This window comes from Mustela erminea, chromosome 19 (assembly GCF_009829155.1).
Source record: "Mustela erminea isolate mMusErm1 chromosome 19, mMusErm1.Pri, whole genome shotgun sequence".
Lineage (NCBI taxonomy): Eukaryota > Metazoa > Chordata > Mammalia > Carnivora > Mustelidae > Mustela > Mustela erminea.
This window is the reverse complement of record NC_045632.1, coordinates 50,039,588-50,067,097: the sequence shown is the minus strand read 5'-3', so window position 1 is coordinate 50,067,097 and position 27,510 is coordinate 50,039,588. Positions and strand designations below refer to the sequence as shown.

At 37.7% G+C, this 27,510-nt stretch overlaps 1 protein-coding gene across 2 annotated transcripts in view; it reads right to left on the bottom strand.

Moving 5' to 3' along the window:
• The window catches only part of CNTNAP4 (contactin associated protein family member 4), a 238,827-nt gene that overhangs the window by 42,485 nt on the left and 168,832 nt on the right, over positions 1–27,510 (bottom strand). For both annotated transcript variants that reach the window (XM_032325430.1, XM_032325431.1), the window contains exons 11-15: positions 24,836–24,942; positions 21,899–22,018; positions 12,857–13,054; positions 8,634–8,790; positions 4,793–4,920 (exon numbers count right to left, since the gene is read on the bottom strand). In XM_032325430.1, the coding sequence (XP_032181321.1) occupies positions 4,793–4,920; positions 8,634–8,790; positions 12,857–13,054; positions 21,899–22,018; positions 24,836–24,942 (710 nt within the window). The remainder of the gene's footprint in view (positions 1–4,792; positions 4,921–8,633; positions 8,791–12,856; positions 13,055–21,898; positions 22,019–24,835; positions 24,943–27,510) is intronic.

Below are 27,510 nucleotides of genomic sequence, written 5' to 3'. Positions count from 1 at the left end.
ACATAACAGGTAATGTACTAGGTGCCAGGAACACAATAATAAATGAGCAATGGATCTGCTCTTGAGAGGCTCAAAAATAATTAAAAGCCAGTATGAAAAATATATCTTTGTAATTTGTTCAACATTATTTGAAAGTGTAAGACGAGGCTCTCTAGAGACCTTTGGGAGGCTTCATGGCAGAAGGGTTTGAACTTGAGCATGACAGGTTTCAGGACATGGTTTGGGGAGAGTTTGCGGATGGAGGAAAGCAAATGAAAGGGCAGTGGTCATCAGGGGTCCATGAGGTTTCTTCCTGCTGCGGGACGTGCAGAGCTAGGGAGATGACTCTGTAGATGTCCTCATGATGAATGTCAAGAAAGCATTTAACCAGTGTAAGCACGAGCTGGCATGCTCTCCAGCTAATTTGCATGCCGAAGTTGAGGGATTAGCAGTAAAGAAGACTTGGGATGGTACCTCAAAATGAGGATGTTCCTACTGCTTCTAGGGGAAAGGAAAGTACATGGATAAGCCCTCTCATTAGTTACAGTCTCTCTGTTAACCAGTAAACCCAGATATTTTCCTGTGATTCTTTCGACTCTTTTGCTTCTATGGTTCATATAAGTCAGAAACGTATTCAGCAGGATTCTACGAGCATCTTGAAGAATAACCATATTACTAAAACCTTTCCTGTTTTATGAATTTACTTCAGATATTTTTTTTTAATTGAAGGACAGTTAACAATGTTGGGCAATGTTACATTAGTTTCAGGTGTACAACACAGAGACTTGACACTCTATACTATGCTGTGTTCACCACAAGTGTAGCTACCATCTGTCGTCATGCAGCACTATTGCAATGCCATGGACTATATTCCCTGTTCTTTCCCTTTCGTTCCCAAGGTTTATTCATTCCATAATTAGAAGTCTGCTCCTCCCAATCTCCTTTATCCATTTCACCCATTCCCTGCCACCCTCCCCTCTGGCAACCACCATTTTGTTCTCTGTATTTATGGGTCTCTCACCTTGAAGCTATTACAGAGATCCTTTTTCTGCTCCCATTGTTTGCCCTTTCCAGAATATCTTAGACACTGAATAATAGTCCAGCACATTGCATTTTAAGTAAGACTTCCTTCACTTAGCATAAAGCACTTGAGATTAATTCATGTTGTTGCATGTATCAATATTCCATTTCTTCTTATTGTTCAGTAATATTCTATCATATTGTATGGATACACCACAGCAAAATGGGAAAGTTCATCCATTCACTAGTTAATGGACACTTGGGTGGTATCCAGTTTTAGCAGACTATGAATAGAGCCAATATAAAACTTTACATACAGGTTTTTCATTTCTCTTGTGTACCTAGGCATGAGATTGCTGGATCATACAGTAAATATGTGTTAAATCTATAAAAAAAATCTGCCAAACTATTTTTCGAAGTGGCTGTAACATTTTGCATTTGCACCAGCAATGAGGATTTCCAGTTACTCTGCATCTTCATCAGCATTTGGCATTATCGGGTTTTTTGTTTTTTAATTTTAGCCATTTTAATGGTTATATATTGATATCTCATCGTGGTATTATTTTACACTTTTCTAATGACTAAGAATATTAAGAATCTTTTTATGTGCTTTTTGAAATGTTATTTTCTCTGATGAACTGTATGTGCAAATGTTTTGCCCATTTCTTAATTTGATTTTTTTTTTATTATTGACCTGTGAGAGAGTTCTTTCTATATCCTGGACAGTAGCCTTTATCAGATATACACATATATTTTAAAGATTTCATATATATGTATACTCATATATATGCATATATATTTTTAAGATTTACTTATTTTAGAGACAGCTAAGTATCCCATGACCTTGCTAAACTCACTTAAAAAAAAGAAATTCTTACAGATATTACCTACAAATCCATATCATTTATAAATAGAACATTTTATATCTTCCTTTCTGATCTACATCCCTTGAATTCCTTTTCTTATCGCATGTGCTAGGACTAGCAATATGATGTTGAACAGGAAGCATGAGAGCAGACATCCTTGCCTTGATCCTCATCTGAGAGGGAAAGCGTTTCAAGTCTTTGACTACTCAGTATGATATTAGCGATCAGATTTTCATGGATGCCTTTTAAAACACTCAGGATGTTCTCTTCAATTCCTACTTTGGCTTTTTTCATAAATAGGATGTTGAATTCTGCCATTTACTTTTCATATCTATTTTCAAGAAATTTATTTCTATGTTCATAAATAAACTCCTTAAGGATGAATGATATATTTACTAACTTTTGTGTCTGCAGCACAACTGTAAAGGTGGGTTTATCATTTCATGTTGTGCTTTAGGTCAAACACTTAACAGTGTTATCTATGACTTCTGACATCATACAGTAATAGCAGCAGTACCATGGGACTTCAGAACATACATAAAAAAAAAAAAAAGGATAAAAGAAGGACTTGGAAAAAGATGGTACCAATTCATTAGGGGTAGGCTCATATTTGGGACCACTAAGGAGCCATACTCATTTTTGTTTTATTTGTCCTGTTTTCTCAAGGCTTCTTTCCTACAAAAACATAGCTAGATATAAGATTTTCAGCATCTCTGGTTTGTGTGAGAAAACCTAAATGTCATTTTTTTTTATCTCATTTTTCCATTTTTCTGTCAAAGAACATCTAAGAGTTCCTTTGTCTCAGTGAAGGGTACTAGCATCCTGACTGTCTCAGTGAATGCTCCTAAGCGACTATATTTAGATCAGAAAAGCCAGAGACCATCCTCCCCCCTTTCAACCTCAACTCCCCTCTAGATCATACTGAATTTCTCTCTCGACGTGAGTCCCTTCCTTAAGCCCCATGCCACTGTGTTGTTCAAGCCTTTATCATTTTTCCTTGTCTTACATCAAAGGTCACTTTGCTGGTCTTTAGATTTATAACTGGTCTCCATGCTTTCAGTTGGATCATGAAGATTAAGCTATATCTTGGCCTTAAATTATTCAATGTTCAGGTCCTAGTGCCCTTAAGATGTTGTCCACATATCTTCCTTCTGCTTATAAGGCCCACTGTGCATGATTCCACATCTAGAAGCCCCATGGTAATCCAATCTATCTCAGTTGGAAAGAAAAAACAGTGTCTCTAGGGCATGACACCTTCAGGAGTACAGATTTCCCATACTGCTCTTCTGACTCAGAAAATAAGAAAGAGCTCTCCATGCTGAGAACAGTCCTATAATGTTATGTGAGGATGAGCCTTGAGCCTAAAATAGATGTACAAGACCAGGCCAAGGAAACTCTCAATTAGTTTCATTAATAACTCAGAAATTATTTAGCTGGTCTCTAAATACTTAGACTACTTGTAAAACCATATATCTCTGCATCCCCATGGTCACAAAAGTTTAACATTCTGGTTTCTCAACCTCAGCACTATGGACATTTTGGACCAGATCACTCTTTGTTGAGGGGAGCGGTCTTGTGCATCGTAGCACAGCCAGCAGCATTCCTCACCTCTCCTTCGAGGTGCTGGTAGCACTCAATCCCCCAACAATTGTGACGGCCAAAAATGTCTCCAGATACTGCCAAATGTCCATGGAGGGGGAAAACTGCCTTGCATAGAGAATCACTGTGTTAAGTGAAAAGGTTCCCTGTGTTCATGGCAGGAAGTCTGTGAGAAAGAAGACTTAAGGACTAGTGGTAGTGACCTCAGTCAAAGCAGACACTTGCCCAGGGATGGTGGCAAATGGAATAAGGGGGAGTGTGGAGGCCAGTCTGGGCCCCTGAAGGGTTAAGATCAGAACCAGCAGTGAAAACTGCGTGTGACGTACAGGACAATTTTCTATAGTCACAAAATCCTTGTACTCCCCTAGATGCATCCTGAGTTTACAACCTCATCTCTTTGCACATAATTTTTCTCTCCATGCAATACCCCGTGTCATCTTCGTGTGATTGTGTGAGGCCTACTAGCAGAACAGGAAGTAGAGATGCCGAAGATCAGGGATGGTAGGTACAATGGAAGACAGTTTTTTACAAGTACATATAAATTTTTATAGGCCACTATCATCTTTGCTTTTTAACTAAGCAACTTCTGCTATGTATCTCCATAAATCCACGGCATTGTTAGATCATCTCCTAGTTTGAGCCCCTAAAATAAAATTTTATCATAGGGTATACTTTCAACATAAATAAATGTTTCTCCCATTTCCATTTTAAGTCCTGGAAATAGCTAAAAGCATAAATAATTAATGCATCAGTCTCCATATGTATGGGTACGTATGCTCATTTCATTCCCTGCAGAAAATAAATATTTTCTGTGAAACCACAATTCTGGTTTAGAGTGTTAATACACTGAATATACAAAACAGTATGTCCCACTGATTTAGTGTAAATACACAGACACACAGACTGGGAAAAAGATGAGATTAAAAATTGAAACATGTTTGATAAAACTGGCCTTTCATTCTACTGACGCTCTCATTTCGCCACAGGCCCAACAGGAGAAAACTCACACTGCTCACGATTTTACGCAGCACTGAGGCTTCCCTGAGATGGATCACGGCATGCGGAAGTTTAGGAATGCTGGGATAGGTTTATAAGCCAATCAAATTGAGATGCTTAGTGGTTTCGTTCTCTTAGAATCTGAACAAAGCTTGCCACCAAGCATTTATTACAGGGCTTTACACTTTATAAGGGTACATTATCTGTTGACTGACTGGCAGAATTACTTCAGGCACTGCTCATGCATTTCACAACAGAAGTGTGATTCATTATTATATGACAGAAACATGATTCTTGCTCAGCCATGTTGACAACCCACTGCCACCACTTACTGTCTCCCCGGCAGAGGAGAGGTCCCAGTTTATAAGCTGCTTCTGAGTGCGGTCGGCCCGTGTCTGTAACCACTATCTTCCTCACTGGCAGATGCTCTTTGTAAGAAAGGAATCCAGTGTCATTGGTCCTAAAAAACAGTAACGACAACAAGATTCTTAAAATTATTCTGATTAATATAAGGGAAGCAATAGTCCTTATTGCATTTCAAAGCCAAGATATTCTGAGGTATGTCTGCACATGCCAATGATTGCTCACTTGAGTGAAAATGTGGCCACATTTTAGTGTCTCCTGCAGACTTATTACAGTTGCTGATTTTGAAATTCATTTTCTATGTTTTAAGCGGAATGGTTATAGCAAGGTGATCATTTCATAATGTATGAAAATACTGAATCATTATGTTGTACACCTGAAGATACACAGTACTGTATGTCAATTATAATTCAATATACATATATGATTAATTACATTTAGTGTAATGACTGATACTGTGTTTTTAGATCTACCAAACTGGTATTTATTTCTATTTTTTCCCATAGTATTTCTTGCATTTCTCCCTCTCTCCTACTTCTCTTGGTTTACTCCACATTTCTTTGTATTCAATTTTATTTTTTATTCACCTTTTAGGTATATGTCTATTCATAGTTGTTTTAATGTTTGTTTTATGGATCCTTATATAATACACCTTTAGTTCATCCACTTTAGTTAGATTTTGTGTTATATTACTCAATATAAAATGGTAGAAGCTCACTACAGGATAATATCCTTATACCCCCCCATTTCCCCTCAGCACACACCTGTTCCTTGTGTTACTGCTGTCATATATTCTAAATCTAGATGTCATAGATGTTATAATACAGCTAGACAGTAAATTTTAATTTTTTAATTACAAAAAAGAATTTAAAGCCTGGATTTTCTATTTAATGACACAGTCCTGATTTCCAGGGTTCTTCATTCCTTCCCAAAGATCTGAGTTTTCATCTGACATTATTTCTCTTAAGCCTATGGAATTTTTGTTAGTATTTCACACAATGCAGTTCTGCTGGTAATAAATTCAGCATTTGTTTAATCTGAAAAGGACTTTATTTTACTTTCATTTTTTAAATATCTATTTGTTTTGTATAGAATTCTAGGTTGACACTGCTTTCTCTTTCAACACATTACAGATAGCATTCCATTGTCTTCTGACCTGTGCGTTTGCTGCGAAGTCAGCCTTCATTTGTATCTTTGTTCCCCTGCATGGAATGTATTCCACTGTATCTATCCAACCAGGCTGCTTTCAAAATATTTATCTTGATCTTTTTTTTTTTTTTTTTTAAAAACAATCTGAACAATAATCCAAGGTGTGCTTTTCTCTGTTTTCATTCTGCTTCAGATTCTCTGAGTTTCTGGAATCTGTACATTGATGTTATATTATGTATACACTATAGAGTAACAAATTATCCTACAACTTAGTGACTTAAAACCACATTTATGATCTACAGTTTGTGTGTCAAGAATCTGGGCATATCTTAACAGGATACTCTGGCTCAGAGCCCTTCCCAGGCTATAACCAAAGTGTTGGTGACAACTGCCATCATCTTGACAGGGGAAGGACCTGCTTCCAAGATTGCTCCAGTGGTTGGTTGTTGGCAGTAGTCTGTTCCTTGCCAATGGATGGACTGAGGGCCTTGGCTCTTCACTGACTATTGGTTGAAGGTCACCCTCCACTCCTTGCCACCTGGCCTCTCCCCAGGACACAACACGGCAGATTGCTTTATCAAAACAAGAGTCAGGGAAAGCGTTGCAAGGAAATCAGAGGTCACAGTCTTTTGTAACCTAATCTCAGAAGTGATTCTCATCCCTTTTATCATATTTTAATTATTTGAAGCAAGTCGCAAGGTCCAGGTGACACTCACAGGGAGGAAATCACACAGTGGTGTGAATGATAGGCTGTGTGGATCATGGAGGGCCATCTCAGAGAACTGCTACCACAGACGTTTATTAAACAAATTTGAGAAATTTCCAGCCATCATTTCTGCACAGTTTTTGCCTTATTTTATTTCTTATCTTTCAGGGACTCTGATTTCTTGCCTATTAAATCACTGATATTTTCTCAAAATCCACAAAGGTTCTGTTAGTTTTTCTTCCAAACTTACCCCAACCCTACCTGCCATGTTCTTCAGATTAAATGATTTCAATTAAGTTGTCTTCAGGTTCATTGAAGATTTCTTCTGCTAGATCTTATATTCAAGTCCGTCCAGTGAAGTTTTCTTTTCAGATGTTGTACTTTCCTATTCCAAAATTTATTTGCTTTTTGAATACAGTCCTCATTTATCTACTTGGTATGTCCTCTCTTCACTTGTTGTGGTTATTTTTACCTTTAAGTCTTCAGGCATGTTTATAATACTTGCTTTTAAGTTTTTGCCTACTTATCAAACATCAGTGTTCCAGGGTCTATTTCTAATAACTACAATCATTTTTCTTGACTTTGGATTAAATTTACCCTTTTTTGGAATATGTAACAATTGTTATAATATTCTGAATATTACAGGGGATACACTATAGAGACTTTGGATTCTGTTACCATTTTCTAAATCTTCCCCCACCCCCCAGACAGGTAAAGAACAGTCTGACCACAATAAACTGTGGAGGTCTGGTTTTATACCATCTTAGGTGGGCCGGCATCAGTTGTGTTCTTAGTGTTCATACTGTTTTATTACACAGTCTTTTCTGTGAAGACACAAACCTTCTGTCATTTCTCTGGAAAGCAAAAGGGTTTACAAGCCTGTCTCAATTCATGAGACTTAAACTCCAAATTCTGTCTCTCTTCTGGTAGTAGCCACAGAAATGTCTCTAAAGCTTGTTCACTTTTCCAGCTGTAGCTGTCTGAGTGATTTCTAGAAACCTTCCCTGTGCATGTGCAAAGGAAATCATACGGAAACCATTGATTCCAGTCGGCATCACGGTTGCAATAATACTGAGAATCAATGCAGTTCCCTTCCACTCCACAAGTACATTTCTGAGGACAGGCAAAGAACCTCCCCAGTACGTTTGCATTTCACATGCACAGAGCAGCCAGGGATCTGAGTGGAGCTGGTAGAGTGAACTCCCCCCAGGTAGCTTTCTCTTTCTGAGATTTCTACTTCCTTCCCAATATTTAGTCATTTTGGCAGCCCCAAACTATCTTTGGATACTTCAAGCCAAAAAGATCTAGTATTTCCTTAGAGTCCTAACCACGCCATGGCATGTGGTCTGGTCAGCACCCTCATGGGGAAAGGCAGGTAAACTTCGATCTCATCCACTCAGATTTATTCCTTCTAGGGTCCAGCCCCCACAACATTTGGTTATTCCCCACTTTCTTCAAGTAGGTGTTTTTATAAATATCCTTAAAAAATTATCCTTAAAAAAATTAAAGAGCTACATGTTCAAATAACTGTGAGAAATTCTAAGTTTACCTGTTTAAAGGTTTTATAGGCAGATTACTGAAGAAATGTGCTTTTATTATTAATGCCTGTAAACATATTTTGAGAATAACAGAATTCTCAATTACACTTAATTTTAAAGAAAATGATAATTCACTTACAATGAAGAAAAAATATAAAAATGATGTCTCCCTTTCATTCTATTACAAAAATAAAATGTAATGATGTATGGTCCATTACAAAAAGTTCAAATAAAAAACTATTGGTCTTAACATTTAGGATTCAGATTAATTGTAACAGATTTCACCAAAATACACCTTTATCTAATTTCTTCACTGTGCTCATTTGTTCAGTATCTGCCTCATTACACTAAATGGTCTGAGCAAGTCATTTTTAAAAATAAACTTTATTTTGCATAAGGAAATCATATGGAAATCACCATTCATTCCGGTCAGCATCACAGTTGCAGTAATACTGAGAATCAATGCAGTTCCCTTCTAATCCACAAGTACATTTCTGAGGCTCAGGCAAAGAACCTCCCCAGTACGTTTGCGTTTCATTGGTTCTTCCAACCCACCAACTCAGAGGGCTTCCGTCTGAAAGACAAATAAATGTGAGAAATGTGACAACTTCTCTATACTCCAGAGCCTTCCAGCCAGGCCATACCCCTCCTCCCCAAATCATTCAAAAGAGTAAGAGGAGGCAAAGGAAGACTGATCTGATGCAGTGATATTCCAAACATGGCTATTGATGGCATTGCCTTAAGAAAGCTTTTAAAAGAGTATTTTATTATTTAAGCTTAAATGGTCAATGTATTTTTCCTTAAGTAGGAAAGAAATCAGCAGTTCCTATTTAGTTCAGGCATGGTACTTAAAAATGTTTTGAGAGCAGTTCACATATGTAATTTCTTTAAAAATAATTTTTGAAACAAGGAGACCTCAAAATATAAACCACAGTAACTAACATATCAGGAACAAACTTGACTTGAGATCATGAAATGCCCATTAAAACATTATGAAATGTTACAGAAAGTCAGTGATTGATCTCAATATATTTATTGGCTAAAAACATATTAGCTGTTTATTAAACATTAGGCATGATATGGTACTCTCTTATTATGATTTAAGATCTATTTGGAAATGTGTATTTTTCTCCTCCCATTTAAAGGCCTGGCTATTTATTTGGAGACTACAGAAATAACACTGAAAGATCTTTATGCCTGAAGCAAACACTACACTCAAAAACAAAATTTCCCTTAGCCAAATGCATTTCTTTCTATGATGAATGTTCAGCTTCCAGCTCCTTCTCAGAGTTACGACTAAACATGATGCCAAAGAACTAGAGCAAAGAACAGACAGAACATTCAGGTGAGGAATGCAGGCCATCTGTCTTTGGAAAAAACAATAGGTAGAGAGGAAAAATCATAGTCATTTGAGAATCAGAGCATGAGAAGAATGTGACATCAAATCAGTCAGCTCCTCAAAGGTGTTAGATCATTTTTCTGTTGATCTTCAAAACTTTTAAGTTATTGCCATGAGCCCTACTGAAAATCTGGGACTTACCTAAGAATGCCAATGCTTATAACAACTTACTATTAGATCGAACCTCTACTAATGCCAACAACCTTTCTCTCAGTGTTACTATACATACCAGCACATATCATGCCAAAAAACTCAAGTTAATTGGAAGTTTTTGTATGGATAAAGACATTAAAATCAAGATTATTCATCTTTTTTTTTAATAGCAAGATTAAGTCACCAACAGAAGGTGAAACCATCTTTAAACATTTAATATAATTTTTTCAATATACTGCTTAAAACATTACGTGTTCGTAGATTAAAAAGAAAATAAAGTATTCCTAAATTTTCAACAATACTGTCACTCTAAATTTCCAATCTTCCCTATAAAACAGAAACCACTGAATGTTTTAAAGGTACCAAGTACATTTGGTTCCCTTTAAGACTGTTTGAAGCATCCTAAACAATTTAAATAAGTATAAGAAAGAATGAAGAAAATCATGAGAAATTTTTTAAGTTAAAAATTAAAAGTATAAGGGGCACCTGGGTGGCTCAGTCAGTTAAGCCACTGCCTTCAGTTCAGGTCATGATCCCAGGGTCCTGGGATAGAGACTCAATAGGGCTTCCTGCTCAGTGGGGAGCCTGCTTCTCCCTCTCCCTCGGCCTCCTGCTGCCCCGCTTATGGATGCATACTCACTCTCTCAAATAAATAAATAAAATCTTTTAAAAAATTAAAATTATAAACAATCGGTGATCATGGTCAGACATTCCACTTCCTGTAGTTAAAATCCCAAAGGACTTGAGTATCCACATTGGCCATCTTTTCAATGTGCTGAGTCACAGCTCCACAGGCTGCTGAAAATGTATTTACAGACACACCCCACCTTATTCATTCACAATAATGGCACCACTATTACTTAAAACTTCGGTATCTTCAAGATCTGAAACTGTAAATTTAACTTGTCGGACACTTCCTTCCTATTCTTCATTGTGAACTCAAATTCCAAATTGTTCTCTCTTTTCCAACTCAGGATCATTCTACATGAATTCTAGGGTGATGGACTTGAAGAAAATCTGTGTATTTAACAATTACCATCATCCCTTGTTCAGTGGCCTTTTCTAGAAGTTATTTTCTTTACTAGTGGCTCTCAAGCCTGGCTGAAACATGTGGGAGTCTTAGTAAAAGATACATGGGCACCAATGGCCATGAAGGTAGGCGTTCCTTCATGCTCTATATTGTCCTTTGTGTGGGCTTGCTCACTAACCCTGCGGGGATTTTGTTTTCTGGTTCTTCCAGAGTTTGGTTCATTTGTGACTCTGATGTTTGTCTTCCCTTTGGTCTTTCTTTTCTACTTAAGCAATTCCATTCATTTTTTGCATCCCATTCATTTATCCTTCTATGATTAAGATTCTCATTCTCTGAGAATACACTTACATATTTGTTTATCTATGTTTTAGATTCCAAGATCAATATTTAGCAACAATGAACAACTGAACCATCAGTTGTATATGAAAACTGTTACGTTAACTATAACCATGATGCCCCAGAGAGCCAGGAAGAGAGAAGCTCACTTCAGGCAATTTGATGTGTCATGTCGTACCACCCAATCACTGCCACACCCCATGACTGGCCCTGTGCCATAGAAGAGCAAGCAAAGGCTGATAAAGACTAATCTATCCAAACTCTCTACTTAATCAATGAGAGCCCTGGAATTTGAACTTCTAGGTCTTCCTGCTTTAAATCTTATGCTCTTCTCACTACAACTCTCTGATGGTCATTCACAAATGGGATTGAGGTTTCAGGGGGATAAGATTTGAGGGAAGACTGGCAAGATGGGAAGGGTTGGTGGAGGTGAAAGTACAAATGAGAACCTTCTGAAATAGGAGGAGGAGGAGGAAAAGCAGGAGAAGGAGGTGTGAAGGAAGGCAAAATGGACAGAATAATCTGGTTGGACTCTGGGTGGAGAGAAAGTAGAAGAGGTGCTTAACTAGAAACAACAGGTTGAAATGTCAACCCACATGACATAGGATAGTCACATAAGAAATGCATGTATTTTAAAATTCTTGTCATGCTATGGATCTCTCTTAAGATTACAAATAGGGGTAAACATTCACTAAGCGGCTTTATTGTGCTGATGTCTTAGAACCTTCTCTAATTTCTAAAGAAAAATATACCTCGATTTTGATGCTAGAAAACAGTGTGTCAGGGAGTGGCATGAAACTGGCATAACCAGGGTGTGGGTCTAGAATACGCACTTGTGGTATCCAGAGAGTAGAGTCTGTTTTAAGGACAGACAGTGAAGAGGAAGGCACCAGGCTTCCTAAGTAGAAAAGTGTGTCATGATGAAGCAGTATTTCTTAGAGGTTAATTCCCATCATAAAGACAAATATTTTGGAGTGCATGCTGGATGGTGAGAAGGTATGGAGAGAGGCCCCCGGGAGACCAGCTGGAAAGCTCCTGCAGTAATTCAAGAGCATCAGAAAGGCCCACACTAAGGCAGAACCGGGGGACCAAGATATTGTCACATGATGAGATGTTCTAAAGCGGAAACAAGACCAAAAACAGAATTTAGGTGCTACTAAAAGCAGAATAAAAGAAAGAGTTAAAAAGAGGTTTTCAAATTCCTACTTAAATTGCTGAATAAACTGTTTCCAGCAGCCTATTCTAATTTACAGTTTTACCCAGAGGCTAACTGCCAACAATCCCTGAAAAAGAGTCCCACAGAATAGCCACTTTCAGAAAAGTAAGTCATATTTTCATTAGTTCTTTTGCATGACAGAACAAACCATATATGTCACTTGCCCTTTATAAGGGACGAACACCGAGCATCCATCCAGGATCCAGATGAAGCCCTTTTCGTTCATTCATTCACCCGAATGAAGCATTACGTGATGAAGGCCACGAAGAGACTCTGAAGGCAATCAAGACTTTGAACAAAGCTCAGAGTAAATTGACCTTGTTCTTTTCTTCAGGCCAAAGCATTGCTGTGGCTTCCAGACTGTGACACATTTGCTAAGTGGACGGGGGCAGACACTCTCAGTGGCCAAATGCCACCGCCTTGGCATCATTAAAATCCACAGGAACTGTTGAAGTCAAGTTCATGGTGCAATGCCCGCGGCAGGACAGATGCCTCGGTTTCCTTACCTTGTTTATTGACAAGTCGTGACTTCTTACAGTAGTAGGTAAGCTCCTGTTCACAGTGCTCCGCGAGGTTAATTGTGGCCTGGAGCTGCTCCATGCTGGCCACATACTCGAAAAACCCAGCGTATGGGTTCTCTGGGTTAGTGTTTCTGACTCTTGTTAAGTCAGAGCCATTGTGCTGTATGACCGTCCATGCAGTTTCTTGTATGCAGAAATGGGGAAGAAAGAGAGGAGACCATCACTAGTCTGCAAAAGTTAAAATAAATAAAGAAAATCAAAATCACCTTTTATCTGAGTCAGATTTTTCTAGTCATCAAACCTCTCTCAGAGGTAGAATCAACACAGATGGATTCTTAAAATTTTTAAATCATCTGAAGTGATTTTTTTCCCTGAAGTTTATACAACTGCCATGCATTTGCAGTGATTTTATTTTACTCTTTGTTGCTAATTTAACCAGAAAATGTTCATGGTGAAAAATATTAAGGAAACGAATTATTAAAATTTGTGAGACATTTCATTTCATTGAATCTAATATTCTACTTTTTAAAGATATGTTTTTATTTTATTTTAGAAAAAAAATAGTTGCCTATCATATTTCTAAAGCATTGTTGATTACTGACACACCCCAAATTCAGGGATGTTAAAATTTAAAAAATAAAGTGTATCTTTGAATTTCTAAAATATTTTAAACTACACAATGTAAGCAATGACTTTTCTGCTCTTAAAAATCATTCCTGTTACCAGCAAAAGGAAGTCACTTTTTATGGCCTATATATATATCTCTCTTCAGACAACATTTAATTATGAGTGCACATCAATTTCTTTTTAAATTGAATTTTAAATATTCATTTTGGTCTTGTGTGATGTGCACCATGATGCGGCCCACAGGAAGTTACTCCCTTGGGCTGAACCCATCTGACGCAGCAGCAGCAACTCAACTAACTCACAAAATAAAGTACCTCTGAGTACTTACTAGCGTAATCGCCATTGACACCTGAACATCAACCACCATAATGATTACTAAAATTATTAAATGAAATAAAAATCCTACAGTGTTTGTAGCAGAAGATAGGCATATTGTATCTAGCCTTCAACTTCTCCAGGAATTGACTTCACATTATATTTATTGTGATAGATGCAGGCACATGAACAGATTAATCAAAAGGCCTCTGATTTAATAGGTAAGAAACAGACTGGAAGTTGTCCAAACCCTGCTATATATAAGCTGTTCAGTCACATAACTCTTCTGCATTGCAGAGGACTATTCCAAATTGGAGGAAAACGGTAGGGAGAATTTCCTCCCCTCTCTTTAGCAAACACATTCACACGAATCGGCAATCGGAACAAGGTAAGAAATTCCACTCCCAGCCCTCTCCAGGTCACCAGAACTCTGAATAGAGAGGTCTGCTAAAGAAGACAGGAGACAACTCTGACAGCCTTATTGCCTTCCCTGTGCACATCATTATTTTTCTTGGAAACAAATGCTGTTACTTCTATTGCTGCCTTGCATTTCAGCTCACTGTAGAGCTTTATCAGCAAATTAATTTCCTTCAAGAGGAAATGATACATAAGCTAACGGTATTAGTTATGGATGGCCAGACAGTGATATGGTATAGAGACCATCAGGATATTTGAGTTGCAGACACAGTGTGGAATGTGAGCTTACAAAAAGTCAGGTAAAATCTGAGACTCTGTCCCCAAATTTTATAAAGTGGCAGAACACAGGAGACAAAGGGTAGGTCTGAAATTCTCTGATTTTAGCCAACTCGACCCTGGCTATTAGAAGTTTAGGATTATTAACCAGGCAAATCTATTAGCCTAACCTCCACCGGACTCTGGTTTTTTTTTGTTCAATGAATATTCTTCTTTCCTTGCGGTAAATCAATGGCCTGTGTGAGGAAGTTCCACTCTGATTGGCTGCCAAAGGAGCAGGACAGACAACACACCTGCCTGAGGCCTTTGTCTCTGCCTTTTGCATTATCCTGAGCGGGCCTTCCCTAGCATTCAGCACCCACTAAGTCACAATTAACACTTGGTTCCAAAGGTCTTTAAAGGTGCTGTAAATTTAACCCAAGGCCGAGGCACCGTACAACCTTTAAAGGACACCACATGGAAATATTTCTCTTTTTGACATCCTAAAATTTCAGTATTATGGTAGTCTCTGTGTTTTCATTTTCTAATAAAAAGTGCTACAAAACAGAAGGTTAAACAGATTCTGCACTTATGAGATCTCTAGATTTCCAGGGCAAAGCAGAGGCAAGAGAATCATCACCATAGGTTAGGAACACCGGAAATGAGCCCCCAGCAGCCATGCTCCAAATCTCATCTGCTTTGCTAACAGGGGAATTTCTCACAATTATGACCCCGGGGCCTCTTTACTGCGTTTTCAGACATGACTGCATTACCTGATATTCAGAAATTATAACTGTAAAGGACACAGACTTTCTCACAATTTGTAATTCAGCATTTTGTGATTTATTCTTTGGGTCTTCTCCCCTTGTCTGTAGGCTCTAGGAGAAGAGTGATAGTTTCTGACTTGCTATCATAGTAGTATCTGTAGCACACAGCACAGGGGCTTAGCACAACATGCAGAAGACATTAAAGAAATAAAGGAGTGAATGCACTGTGTCATCCAGACTAGAGTACTGGCTCTATGGTGCCGTGAGACTTTCAGTGCCTTTTAGCTGTTTCAGAACTTCGCAAATTGTAAACGGATAGTTCCGCATATTAATAAGTCTGAAATTACGAAGGTATGAGACGTTATCCTACTTGCAAGTTAACCAGTTCTCTTGTTTCCTATATGAATTATATCCATGTATGTATATCTATCCAGACAGATCTAGCTGTAGACGGGTGCTGGAGAGCTACACTAGCAGACACAGAGTCCCTGGATCAGGGACCACCTGCTCTCAGAAAATGCTACCAGCATTTGTTCTCCTCGGCCCAGTTTCCCAGGGGCCGATAGAGGCGTGCCAGATGCACCTGGGCATGCTGGAGGAAACCCCGGTGCGCCTGGGTGGCTCAGTCTTTTGGGTGTCTGACTTCAGCTCAGGTCATGATCTCGTCGGGGGTCCTGGGATCAAGCCCCCCATGTTGGGGGGGGGGGTCCCTGCTCAGCAGGAAGTCTGCTTCTCTCTCTCTTTCTGCCCCTCTCCCCTGCTTATGTGTGTATGTGCTTTCTCTCTCTCTCTCTCTCAAATAAATGAAATTTTGAAAGAGAGAGAGAGAGAAGTAACCCTCAAATTGTGAGACTTGGATGTTAGAGGGGATGGCTGGCACATCTTTGCCTCCCCTTCACAGAGGAAGAGAGGAATTCTGGCTCTGGAATGCAACAGATCTCTGAGGAGAGGCACCAGTCCATAGGTTTTTTGTCTTGTTTTTGTTTTTTTTTGGTCACTTTTAGCATGTAGGCAAATACCTCTGGGGGAGATAAACCTTCAACCTTCTAATCTCTGCAGAGAAAGTCACTATCTCTAACTTCCAAGACATAGCTATATGCAATGATCCTTTAACACAGGCTTCCAGATTTACTTAATTTTTTTTTATTAATTTATTTGCCTCATTTACTTATTTGCTTAGCAAGCAAGGCATTGTTTCCTCATAACAACAAACTATCGTCCACACACCAGCAAATTCCACCTGGCAGAGGTTCAAGGGGCCCCCCTCCTCCACACCCGCTGCGGAAGCAGCCAGTCCCGCCTCCATTTGCACATTAATTTCAGTATCACTGATGTACAATATGTCTGTTTCTTCGATTCTCCTTTGAACTGATTGTGACATCTCACCAGTTTCCTCATTAATAAAGTATGAGACGAAACCTTTAAAATGTGGTTTTTTAGTTTTTATTTTTATATCTGTGTGAGATTTTATTCATTCATTTATTTTTTTGAAAACTGTCCTTTACCCAAATGCTGAGAGAGGTGGTTGTTGCAGTAAAGGAGACACAGAGACATGAGTCAGGAAAGACAGCTGCGACGAGCAGGAAAATCTATGAAATTTAATAAATACACTCAAAAACTGAAAGGCAGTTTGGGTCTACCAGCGTGTCTCCCTGAAGAGATTTCTAGTATATAGATTGTATGTAAAGCACCTGAGTAATTAAGAACTTGATTTATCTTCTGCTGGCTGCTGTTTTTGAGCATGATAACAGGGTAAAGAAAAAACGTGCTGTTTAAGGACACAGTTGCAGACCTTGTGTTCCTTCGGGATTAACGGGGTGGGGGGTGGGTGGGGGTGGTGGTGACAGATGTGATTAAAAGCTGCGAGGTCAGGGAGGAAGTGCTGTGTGCAGGAAACCCTGGGAGATGAAAGGAAGAACAGCCAGCATTCTGGAGCAAAGCTCGGTATAAACAAGGCTGCATCTGAATAATGATGGTTAGTTATTAACTCTCAGAGCTAACAAGGAGGCCTTATTGTTGGAATCCCTAAAGTAAAAAGAATTCTGCTGTTATAAATCTCATACTCTCCAGCCTTCCCAGGGAATGGTCTCAGGAGCTCCTGTCTCAGAAGCACACGGAGAGCTTGTTCAGAGGGCAGAAACCCGGTCTTGGTCCTCCAATTTACCGAGTCAGCAAAACTCAACCCAGGCATCTTGGTGGTCCCTTGGCATCTTGGCCAGAGGGAGTTTAAACCAGGGAATCAGCATCTTCACCAAAGTCTGAGACCTTCAGCACTCATCATTCTCTCCCCACCGAAACAACTGTCCTGACAAGGCGATGTGTGAAATGAGAAATATCTTGAACATAAAACCATTACATTATAGAAAAAGCAGTGGATTTCGGGTAGAAGAAAAAAGCCTTGTACATTTCTGCAGGAAGGGCCACTGGGATTCACATTATCCTGACTACTTATTTTTTAAATTATATTTACAATACCGTACTTAGAAAGAATTTTCCGTCTTTAACAGAGTTTGGGAAATTATCGATTCAAAAGAAGTTTCCTTTGTAGTTTTTAGCTGGTAACGCTTCAAGGTGTTTAAATCCACGTGGAATCATTTGCTTGACACTAATTCTAGACTCATAATGGGATTTTTTTGAAGTAACACAGCTGCAAGTAACTGATTCAGCATTTTGTCTTCTTTTTGTAATTATTACACTTGATTTATATAACTAGAAAATATGTTATTGGCTACAAGCAATGAGTCACTGATAGAACACAGCCTTTTCTAGTGGAAAAATGTTCAGGCTGGGAGAAAAGGGGTTTTAGTCCTTCATCGCTCCCTAATGATTCTTTAGCCTGCTTTACCCAACCTCCCTGCTTTGCTCATTTGCAAAACCAGATCAATAGGAAACGTTTCAAGCTGTAACATTATTTTTCACTGGATTGCTACATTCTGGGATTGTCACTTTAGTGTAAATGTATTTCACTTTAATGTAAATGGGGTCTCTGAAGACACTGAGCTGTCTCCTAACTGGATTATCTGTGTCTCTGCCTTCAATGGCTTACTTTTCAAATGGCTTTAAATGTTGTGAATGTCCTCTTTTGCATCAATGCTTTCTGAAAATTTTGCTGAAACACCTGTCACCTCTCTCTGTGTGGATATACATATTTCCTCCATGTCTCTTAGAATTATCACAGAGTCAGCATGAGACTTCACTGACTGAAATAAGGCACATAACTGATAAAGTAATATGACGAGGTAAATGTTGATTTAATAAAAATGGAATAATTCATTCAATAAAATGAAAGTGATAACTGCTTTATCATGTAGATAACGTAAGTTAACATGGCCTATACATTTTGGAATTATTCCATAGAAAGATATCATACATGTGTGAGTATGTGTGTGTATATATATATATATTCAATACTCATTATTTACAGGTCCTCATTATTTGAGAGTCACCTACTCATGACAATTTGCACCCCCCAAATCAAGGTGCTCTTGGATATCTATAGACATTTACAAAACAGCAAAAAGCTTACACTTAATGTATATGTATTTCAATATTCCAGGGTCACGGAAGACACCTAGCTGTCCCTAACTGGATTATCTGCGTACAATGTCCTCAACAATGGTGAAAGCAAATGGAAGCCGCCTGGTTGTGTGATATGAAAAATCCCTGAAGATACATTCTAATCTTCTAATTTCCCTAAATATCTGTTGCCATGGTTTTACCACCGTCCTCCAGCTTTTAGAACTACACATTAATACAAAGGAACTCTTCCTCCCGTGTTCAGCTGCCTTCTCAGTATCTCCTCTGAATGTGTCACAGACATGTCAAACTCAAACTGTGTAAAACGGAGCTGCTGGTCTTTCCCCTCAAACTTTTTTTTTCTTTACCTTTCTTTTCTTTCTTTTTTAGGGAGGGGTAGAGGGAAAGAAAGCATCTTAAGTAGGCTTCAAACCTGGTGCTGAGCCAGTGCAGAACCCAATGCAGAGCTCATTCTCGCAACGCTGAGATCATGACCCGAACCCTGAGCTGAAACCAAGAGTTGGACGCCTAACCAACTGAGCCACCCAGGTGCTCCCTGTTCAACCCTTTTAATGACCACATCTTAAATAATGGCGACCCAATTACTCTGGTGGCCCAAGTCAAAATGTGGTGTTATTTTTATTTTCTTTTGTTTTCTCACACCTGACATGTATTGAATGAGAAGGTCGAATCCCCCTCCCCCAAACACACTGCTATAATCCAGTGCAAGCTGTTACCATCATCTTGCATGGACTCTTGCACTACTTGAACTGGTCTCCAAGCAGGTCTCTCTACTCCTGCTACAGACATACAGATGGACATACATTATATACGCATACATATAGATCTATACCTTATACATATATCCATGCATATGAGGGGTGTGTATGAGTGTTTGTGTGTGTACCTCTGTTCCTAAATGGGCACTTCCTGACATAGGCGCCATCATGATCCCATCAAATGCAGTGAGATGGCATCCATCATGGCTTAAAACTCCCTGGTGTCTTCTCATCTCGTTCAGAGTAATGAGATTTCGCCTCCTGGCCCTGCCTTGACTCTTGTTCTCCTACTACTCGTCGATTACTTGCCATACTCCAACCACACTAGATTTGTTGCTGTTTTCTGAATGCACCTGGCAAGAGCTCTGCTCTCAGGACTTAGTACTTGCTATTTCCTTTGCCTGGAACATTCTCTCCCCAGATATTCACTGCCTGATCTTAAGCAGTGAATCCTCCTCTGAAACACCTCCTACTTCAATTTAGTGTTTCCTTTTTCTGTGTGTTTTGCTCCAGAAAACTGTGACTTCCTGACGCAGTGCTATTCAGTGTAAACTTTCTGCAGTGATAGAATAGGTTGCTGCCGAGCAATGAAAGTGTGACCAGTAAGATTGAAAAAAAGGGGAGGGGCATTTAATTTAATCTTATTTTTATTAATTTAAGTTTTAATTTTTTTAAAATGTGTTTCTATTCATTTAGTTTTATTAATTAGTTTTAATTAAATGTGAATTGAAATGGGCATTTGTTGCTAGTTCTACTATACTAGAGAGCACAATTCATCTAAAATCCATTGTTTTGGATTTGGTGACAAAGGGATCAAGATTCTTTTTGAGGACATTAATATACAACCAACCCTTCCCGTGCCCCTACCAGCACCACTGGTTGAAAGACCACCTTCCCTTCACTATAAATCAATGCAAACTTTGCAGTAAGTCAACTATCCATACATGAGGAAAATCTGTTTATAGATTCTCTATTGTGTTCCATAGATGTACTTATTTCTCCTTATGCCAATCACACACTGTTTCACTTAGCCTGTCAGTATAATGTCTTTATAGCTATTAGACTTGAGTCCTTCAACTTTATTCTCCAAGACTGATTTGGTTCTTCCTGTCCCTTCAAATTTGCTGATAAATTTTAGAACTTCCTTGCCGGTTTTCACCAAAACAGTTACATCAACCAACAAATAAACAGCTCACTGGAATTTTAATTAAGACTTGTACTAAATCAATACCTACATGGGAAGAATTAATATTTACACTGTACTGAGTTTTCTAATCAATAGGATTTTTATATTTCCTCATTTATTTAGAATTTTAATTTATCTCGAGCATTTTATGCTTTTCTATGTAGAAGTCATGCATATCTTTCGTTAGATTTATTACCATGTATTTGAGATTTTTTTATGTGATTGAAAATAAAATCTTCTAAAACTTCATTTTGTTTACTGCTAGTATGCAGAAATGAAGTGAAGTTAATTTTTATATGAATTTGATATCCAGTAATCATCCTAAATGTTAATAGTTTACCTACAGATATATGAATATGGAGATACACACACACACACACACACACACACACATATACACACCCACTAATATATAACCTAGTCATAGACTAAGAACAAGAATCAATAGGTAACTTGGTCATACGCAAGTAATGATAATCTTAGTTCTACCCTTCCAGTACTTACATCTTCCCTTTCTTTCTCTTGTTTTATTGCACTGGCAAGGACCGCCAATATAATGGTGAACAGTGATAACAGCAGACATCCTTGTTTTAATACTCGTAACAAGGGTAAAGCTTTCACTATTTCACCATAAAGTGTGATAGGTGCTATAAGCTTTTTGTTAGTACTCTTTAACTAAGTAAGGAAATTTCCTTCTATTTGTAATTTATTGAGTTTTCATCTTCTCTTTTATCATGAATGGATGTTGAATTTAACCGAACACATTTTCCACAACTATTAACTTCTATTTAAATTTAGATAAGTAAAGAATTCAAGAACACAAGTCATGTGTACCTACATTTAAAAAGTAAATATTTTTCAAAGCTTTCATATGTATCAGTCTACTAAAAGAAATAAGGTCTGTCCTTTTTGTTTAGAGACTTAATAAGATACATATATTAAGAGATGTTCTACACAGATACCAGATTCATTGAAAATAATGAAACATTTCTAAATCATTACCATTAAACTATTTTTAAAAAGTTTTTGTTAAATTCTACCACTGAACAATATATATTTTAATCAAGTTGAAAAGTAGGTCAACTTTCTACTGGTTTCATTTTAAATTTGTGTGTTTAAAGCATTCATACAAATTTAACTATTAAATGAAAGTTGATTAACTCACCAGTCATATTGCAATATAGAAGAAAGGGCTCCAGGGGACCACTTCCATCTGAATCTATATAGTAAAACCCTGAAGTATTTCCTCTGTGCTTATAGGCTTCACATGACTGCTCATAGATAGCTGTAAGGAAAAAAAAATGGATCTTCATAAATGGAATAGCATAAAATGAGTCTCTTAAATTTTAATTTGGACACAAAATACAGTAAGTTTTGAAATTTAGTATGTATATTACTGACCAGGAAAAAAGTAAAACGTATTTTAAAACAAAACTCATTCTTTTTTTTTAAAAAATTAATATGGATGAAAGGTTACACAGAAAAAGGCAGAATGAGGTTGAATTCTGTGGCATTTCTTTTTGTAACAGAACAGGAGATTAATTAGTCAAAATAGAAATTGATTTTTACATTAGGTAAAATAACAAAAGAGAAAGTATGTGTCTTAAATGTCAAAATGGTTCTAAATATAATGTAACATCCATTTTGGACTTCCATCCTAATGGGTCTTTTGACATCCACTTTGGAATTTCTAATTTTAGTGACCCCCTGTAATAATCTCACATCTGAAACACAACAGTATAATCTCCTTAAATAATCTGCTTTTATCCAATAATTATGTAATAGAAAAATTTTAAATAATGTAACTACTCTTTCTCATATAAAATTATATATAGATAAAATCTTTTAAAAAATTATGACTGACAAAGCTCATCAATAATTTTAAAAGTCATTTATGAAAGAAACTTTCTCTAATGCCCTGTAATGAGAATTTAATATAATTAAAATTGGAAGCAGAAAAAATATTTATATGAAATATGCCCTCAAGTGGTCTCAATGTGTTTTGGTCCATAATTGGATGTTTTTGATTATATAATTATACATTTTCCATGTACAAGGTTTGATATTAACAACTGTATATGATGCACATGTCTCATTGAGCACTTTGCCAAATGCACTGATAATTTCCATCAAGCTTTTTATTTTATGAAATGAGAAATAAGTTACACCCTGAATGTCTTTCCTTGATCTAGTCCAAATTTTTTAAAATTATATTAATGACTTTTTAGGCAATACAACTAATTTGCTCAGTGTTACAGAAATTTCAGATATTCATACAAATTTATTTCTCTACTCTTCCATAGTCCGATGATTTTATTTTCTTCCTATTATATATGGTATAGACAAAAATATAAGCATGGAATGTTTTAGAGTCACTTTTATATTTTGTGCAGTGAAACAGGCATTAAAAATGGTTACTTTACTCACTTCTATATGCACATATTTATGTTCATAAATTCTTTGAAAGACATTGGCAGGAGAGACTCATGATTTGAGAGTCAAGGCTGGTATTAGAAAGGACACACGATTGCATGAGGGTAATTAGGAGTACATTTGCTTTGTGTGTATTGCTTGACTCCTTTAAACATGACTGTTTATCACATATGACTTATTATCAAACTTTTGAAGACTCCTCCTCTGCCCCTTCCTCTATGTACTTATGCTAACAACAGTAAAGGCTTCACTCTAACCAGGTTTGTTATCCTGGCCCCTTTCTCAGAATGGTTATTGGCCAAAACCCTTCAGCCATTTGGACTATCTGCTCAAGAACACAGTCAGTTAACACAGTTAGATCAAACTGTGGCCACGGATGAAAACATTTTATATCATCCACTTGTTTTCCTTAGAATTGTTTGTGTGCATATTTAGATTCAGTCCTTGATAACAATTACAAATACATAGTTAAAACACATTCAATTAGCTTTTTGTTTTAAGTTAGTTACTACAATTAGGATGATGGCTGATATAAGAAAGTAAAACAGATGGCTGGCTGGGTGACCTGGCTCAAGTAACCTGCTTCTGGTCACAGCGAGGTGTGGTTTTAGCAAGAGCCGGCATTCTTCATGACGCTGTGACAGAGAAAATGATGCTTAGGAATCACTCTGGCTGTAATGGTACAGGCATGAGGGGTGAAACCAGGAGCTCCTCCTGCCCACACCCTTGCCAGCCCCGAATCAGGACCTCTGAGGGTCCCTTCCAGAATGTCCACGGCTGGGAGCCCAGGATTCCAGTCTCAACCCTAGCAAAGTAGCACACAGTGAAAAAAAGAGGAATGGGGAGTCTGACGACTTTGCCCAGAACACCCTTCCCTGAAGTTGAAGCTACAGGAGGGAGTAGTAGGAGTTAGGTTGCTTGGCAAGCAGAAATGATATGAAATAACAGGAAAGAAAAATGATGATCTCACCATCATTCATACTGAAAAAGTGGACACGAGTCTTACAACACATGCAAACATTTCATCAGAAAAACTGCATGGTTTATAATGTAGGAAGAATGTTTTTTGTGATCCCAGGCTCTGGAGCATAACTGCAAGTATTTACATCCTCACTATGCCTCAACTATTTAAGGAGACTGGGGCAAGGGGACTGATCTCTCTCCGTTACTTCATGAGTCAACTGGGGATAACACTAGTACCCACCCACTGCGGTGGTCATCGGAAGTCAAGAAGGTGGGACATATAAAACACTAGATCACTGGCTGGCATTTACAAAACACTCAATAAAATGAACTATTTAATGATTAACATCATTATCTGCCATCCTTATTTCATTATCCTCATACATGAGGTCACAAGGGAACTGAAGGCTTACATAGTCTGCATTGTTTACGTTTATCCTTAGCTGCCTCTTGTTTTCTGCACATATTTCCCCTTTGCCAGCTCTCCTACTCTTTCCTATCCTGTTTTAGGTTATCTATTTCTATGAGCTACTTTGACAACTTCTGGAAAAGAGGTGTGGATTTCAAATAAACTAGAAAGCAGCTGGATGCTGAACTTTGGGGTTGTACGTCCCAATACGCGGACATAGATGCACCCAGCCATGGAAAGGGAAATGAACAAAGAAACCAGAACAGAGGCAAGAAGCAGCAGGTGTGTTCGGCTTACAGTTGTGGCAGGTAGCTCCTGTGTAGCCGGTGTTCGCACAGTTGCAGTGAAAGGTGCTCCACGACTGGGAACATTCACCACCGTGTTCACAATAGTTGGGCAAACACCTACAAAAAGTTGTAGATACAATCACTATTTTTCATTCTGAGCCATCATAAAATGTTGATCACTTATACACGGTCAAGTGAGAGGAGAATGCCAACAATTAACAGAAAGGGTAAATTTAACATGACTCATGGTTATTCAGTCTGTCGTTAAGTGGTTTAATCACAGAACAAAACCGTCGATCGATAAATTCATCAGATTTCAACCAATTCCCAGGTAGTTGTGACTGCTTAATTTTCAACATGTCCTACTATATCAGAGTCCTTTCTTTTCCATAAGCGGCAAAACACTAACTCAATATGTTGTCACAAATATCAATAGCTTACATAAAACAACAACACTTAATCATATTGATTTCCTCCATGAATATTTAAAAGAAGAAATAAAGAGAGAAGAAAAGAAGGACATCTTTATTCACTTTTTGAGTGAAGACCTCCAGGAATGTTGAAGGTGCACTGGACAGACACATGAATTCCTAGCACTGTCAGGGTGCTCCAGGGTGGTAAGCAGAACTCAAAAGGGCTCCCAGGATATTTTAACTTTTCAAGAGAAATACAGGCATACTCGATATCTGCCCGAGACTGCACAACTTCGTAATTCGTGGTAATTCAATTTCAACATTAGAACGTAATACATTCCTTTTAATGATGCCCTATCTTTAAAAAGCTGGATTTTCAGGAGATGATTTAAAAAACAAAACAAAACAGTACCGCGTAAAATCAGTGTTGAATAAAAACGAGGGTGGCAGTGTCTGACCTGATTCCAAGCTTTTGAAAAGTTGTGCAGTACTCAACAGGTAAATATGTAATTATGAAGTAGCTGTTTTAATTCAAGATAAAATTAAACTATTTTCAAATTACATAAATACTATATATAATATATACTGACCTTTACAATTATGTGGATTATATTATATGTATTATATGTCAGTATACATGTGCGTGTGTGTGTCTGTGTGTGTATATATATAAATGTAGAGAGAGAGAAATATATATGTTTCACAGGGTTACTAAATTTTAGGGCATAAATAAGTTGTTTGGACCTAAACTACTTTTTAAATGAAAGTGTGAGTTATATTTTGGGCTTGGAACACTAAAAGAAAATCACTAAAATACACAGCATGCTGTGGACAACAAACCTTGGGAGCTTCTGCTATCAACATGAACAGCCCTGATCAGATTATTGATGCTTTTAGAATGTAGAGTAAAAGATATATTGAGACCAAAGCCTGAAAGCTCTCTTTTTTCTCAGAACAAAAAAATAAACTGCCAAGCCTGTCAAGAACGTATTCATACTGGGGTTTCTGCCACCTCTGTTATTAAAAAACTAAGGATGGGAAACTTCATGTTTCACTGATAGGATTTCTCCAATTTTAACTGAAAGTAATGTGTTTGATTTTTCCTGATTATAAAAAGTAGATATCCACTGTACAAAAATCAAATGATCCAGGAAACAATAGGGAAGAAATATAGTTTATAACCCCATATACAAAAATCACCACTATAAACCTATATACATTCATTTGCGTGTGAGGTTGTATTTTATAACTATAATTGTATGTTATTTTACAACCTTTTTTTAAGGATTCACAAATAAGTAATGGGTATCTTTCATTGCCAACTAAGTTTACATATATTTTAGCATTTTTATAGATTCATAGGAATCCATTTGAAGAATGTTTCAGGACGTATTTAATTTTTGAAGCATTCCAAGTCAGTAACAATCAAAGAAAGAGGGAGATTAAAACAGTAATAATCCTAGTTGGTGATCAGAAAAAAAAAAATGGACAAAGCAGGCTATTCTTTACAGACCTTAGCCATTTTTCAAAAGGGAGCAGATATATGCATCTATACTTATGATCCCAAAGAATGAATAATTAGTCTGATAAACGTGCTGTTTCTATTTGATTTGCTGCTGCTGAAAGATACTGAATTCATTTTCCTTGATTCTTGTTAGACTTGACTTTTCACATTTTTTAATTATGGTGTGAAGCCTAGATTGTGGATGTTATTTAAATTCACCATATAGGGGCGCCTGGACGGCTCAGTGTGTTAAAGCCTCTGCCTTTGGCTCGGGTCATGGTCCCAGGGTCCTGGGATCAAGCCCCGCATCAGGCTCTCCGCTCCTCTCTCTCTGCCTACTTGTGATATCTGTCTGTCAAATAAATAAATAAATCTTAAAAACAAAATACATTCACCATATGTTAGCTCTGTTTGACAACTAGTAACCTACGGCAAATTACATCGTATAGTGAAGTACTGATTTTCATTCAATGTCTAAACAATTTGCATTTTTATCCTCACTAGTTATGCCAAGACAAAGTGAAACAACCCATCAACCCATTCTCTCTAGCCTCCAACACTTTCCCGTAGACATTTCCATCATTACTTTCATTGCTCATAACTTACATGGGGACACAGGATATGGACAGCAGCTCCCTTGGTGGTTCTATCCTCACCTCCACCAAGGGATTGACTGCCCTCAGCCCTCCACTACCCCCAACCCAGATTTCTGACGTAGAGCCACACCCCCTGCATGTCCACAGAGGACAGAGGGCTTCTAGATGAGTG